The sequence below is a fragment of the Mesitornis unicolor genome, unplaced genomic scaffold (genome assembly GCF_000695765.1).
Source record: "Mesitornis unicolor isolate BGI_N332 unplaced genomic scaffold, ASM69576v1 scaffold34761, whole genome shotgun sequence".
In the NCBI taxonomy this organism is placed as follows: Eukaryota; Metazoa; Chordata; class Aves; order Mesitornithiformes; family Mesitornithidae; genus Mesitornis; species Mesitornis unicolor.
In genome coordinates this window covers 1-2610 of record NW_010164030.1, presented here as the reverse complement: position 1 = coordinate 2610, position 2610 = coordinate 1, and the positions used below count along the sequence as shown (strand labels likewise).

The 2610-nt window shown below is 56.8% G+C and overlaps 1 protein-coding gene across 1 annotated transcript; it reads right to left on the bottom strand.

The window, feature by feature from the left end:
- Window positions 1–1277: 1277 nt before the first annotated feature.
- On the bottom strand, window positions 1278–2591 carry NR0B2 (nuclear receptor subfamily 0, group B, member 2). The gene is made up of 2 exons (XM_010194150.1): window positions 2048–2591; window positions 1278–1609 (listed from the first exon to the last, which is right to left on the bottom strand). The coding sequence occupies exons 1-2, from the start codon at window positions 2589–2591 to the stop codon at window positions 1278–1280; spliced, it is 876 nt and encodes a 291-aa protein (XP_010192452.1).
- Between the last annotated feature and the right edge of the window lie 19 nt (window positions 2592–2610).

Genomic DNA, 2610 nt, shown 5'->3' with positions numbered 1-2610 from the left:
GCAGAGGTGAGCCCCCAGCCCAGGATGAGGTGCAATAGGTTTGGGCACTCGTAGGAAGCCCGCTGCCCTGCGAGCAGCGCTGTTGTATTGCGTGGCGTTCTGGAGAAAAGAGACAATCTAGGAAAAGGGGGTGGTTGTAGGGCAGAGAGGTTCTCCTGCCCCTCTGCTCTGCCCTGGTGAGACCGCATCTGGAATATTGCGTCCAGTTCTGGGCCCCTCAGTTCAAGAAGGACAGGAACTGCTGGAGAGAGTCCAGCGTAGGGCTACAAAGATGATCAAGGGAGTGGAGCATCTCCCTTCTGAGGAGCGGCTGAGGGAGCTGGGGCTCTTTAGTTTGCAGAAGAGGAGACTGAGGGGAGACCTCATTCATGTTTATAAATATTTAAAGAGTGAGTGTCACGAGGATGGAGCCAGGCTCTTCTCGGTGACAAACAATGATAGGACAAGGGGTAACGGACACAAACTGGAACACAGGAGGTTCCACTTCAATTGGAGAAGAAACTTCTTCTCAGTGAGGGTGACAGAGCACTGGCCCAGGCTGCCCAGAGAGGTTGTGGAGTCTCCTTCTCTGCAGACATTCAAAACCCGCCTGGACGCCTTCCTGTGCAACCTCATCTGGGTGTTCCTGCTCCGGCAGGGGGATTGGACTGGATGAGCTTTGGAGGTCTCTTCCAATCCCTGACGCTCTGGGATTCTGTGTGATTCTGTGAAAAGGGAGGAGGGGTGAATCGGCACAGGCTGAAAGATTTAATACTCTGTTTTTTTCCCTCTTGGTACCTGGGGAAGATCCTTCATAAATATTTTTAAGATTTCAAGCACAACAGACAGACCAAGACTTCCTAATTCCATAACATTTGTGCTCAGTAAGCAATTCCACTGAGAACACATTACCCGGCGTGCCCAAACGCCGCAGAATCGAGCTGTGAGCTGAGGACAAACCTCACTGCTTGGAGTCCATGGCAAAACACACTTTGATTTCAACGGGACTGGGGATTCACTGAGTGAAAACCGGGCTGGGCTCCAACCTGTCCTGCTCCGTGGTTTGTTCACAGGGAGCTGAGCTGCTCTGGCTACACAATAGGGAGAGAAACCCATCACCTGCACGTGTGCTGCCTGAAACGGAGACCGGCACAGGCGGAGCTGTAAACGTCTGTTGGAGCCGTTTCTCCGTGTGCTTTGCCACAGCCTGGCTGAATCCTCCAGCCTCAGCCCTACCGAAAAGTGTGGTTCCCTGCAGAGCCTGGAGCGCTCATCTGGCTAAATCCCAGCTCCCGGATTCACTTTGCTGCCTGGCGAGGCACGGGGAGCATCCCCAGGGCCGGCGGCCGAGCGTGGCTGCTCAGCACGTCACGTGTGGCAACGGGAGCCGTGATTTCGTACAGCATGTCCACAATGAGCTCGACGATGTCCGCGTCGCCGATGACGGGACGGAAGAGCAGATCCGTGATGAGGGCGGGAGGGATCGATTTTAAGGTGGAGGCGAGCAGCAAAATGCGGGCAAAGCGGCCCTGGTCCTCGGGGTGCAGGGGCTGCAGGACCTCCTGAAGCGCTCTCTGGGCTTCCCGCTGGAGGCTCTCGATGTAGAGGGAGGCTCTCAGCCCTGGGACATCTGCAGAGGGAGAGGAGGAAAAGCCGGTGATGAGGGAGGCTGGAAAACAGCCCCACAGGTTTCTCCCAGTCCCACCCTTCCCCGTTTCTCAGAAGGGACCAGGCTAATGAGGCGTACACAGCACTGCCAGGATGGAGCTATTCCAGGGCTGCTGTTTTGAGGGAGCAGAAGTAGTTAACTGGGCAAATTAATGATTTAGAAATTAAATCCCGGGGATCTTTACTGTCTGCAGGGCAGGCAAATGTCTCTGCCCTTTAACCACTACATTTAACACCCCTGTTCCTGTTGTATTTGGTAACGATCGGTGTTAAGGACAAGGTAACCAGCCCTCCCAAACGCTTTGAACGCCCCCAAGCTGAGGTGTTCATGTTGGGATGCTCCTGAGCACAGAGTGAGCTCTCCCAGTGGCAGGCAGAGCCTCGTGGGTTGGGCACTCACCAGGGTTGAAGAGAATGGCTCCCTTCAGGTAGGCAAACTCCTTGGGGCTCAGGTCCAGGCTCCAAAAGGTGTTGAGGCAGCACTGCAGGCGCTGCACAGCGGCCAGCGTGGGCTGCGTCTGCTCGGGCTCCTGCCGTTTGCTTTGGCCATTGAGGAGGATCTTCTTGAGCATGCTGGGGGCCGGGGTCTCCATCACCTCAAAGGTCACCATCTCCTGGACCAGCCCCAGGAGGAAAAGGGGGACCCAGCAGCTGTCGAGCAGCAGGAGTTGATCCTCTCGGGGCAGCAGGCGGAAGGAAGGGAGGTTTTTCATGAAGCTGATGGTTTTTACCAGCACGTTGGAGGCCGCCTGGCAGGTGATGTGGGGCGTGCGCAGGCAGACGGTCCGGCGCTGGTGGCAGTGGCAGCGCTGCCGGGCTGGGCTGTGGCTGACCCGGCCGTGGTTGAGGTTCTGGCTGAGGAGGGTGTAGAGGATGGCGGTACGCTTGTCTTCGCTGTGGCACTGGCACCTCTCGCAGTCCACGTCCACGCCGCTGCTGCTCATGGCTGGCTCCTCAGCGAAA

Bases quoted from the DNA above. Each gene is read 5' to 3' on its own strand.
- NR0B2 (XM_010194150.1), bottom strand. From the start codon at position 2,591: ATGAGCAGCAGCGGCGTGGACGTGGACTGCGAGAGGTGCCAGTGCCAC. The intron at 1,610-2,047 runs GTGAGTGCCCAA...CTCCCTCTGCAG, and splicing joins AGCCATTCTCTTCAACCCTG to ATGTCCCAGGGCTGAGAGCC.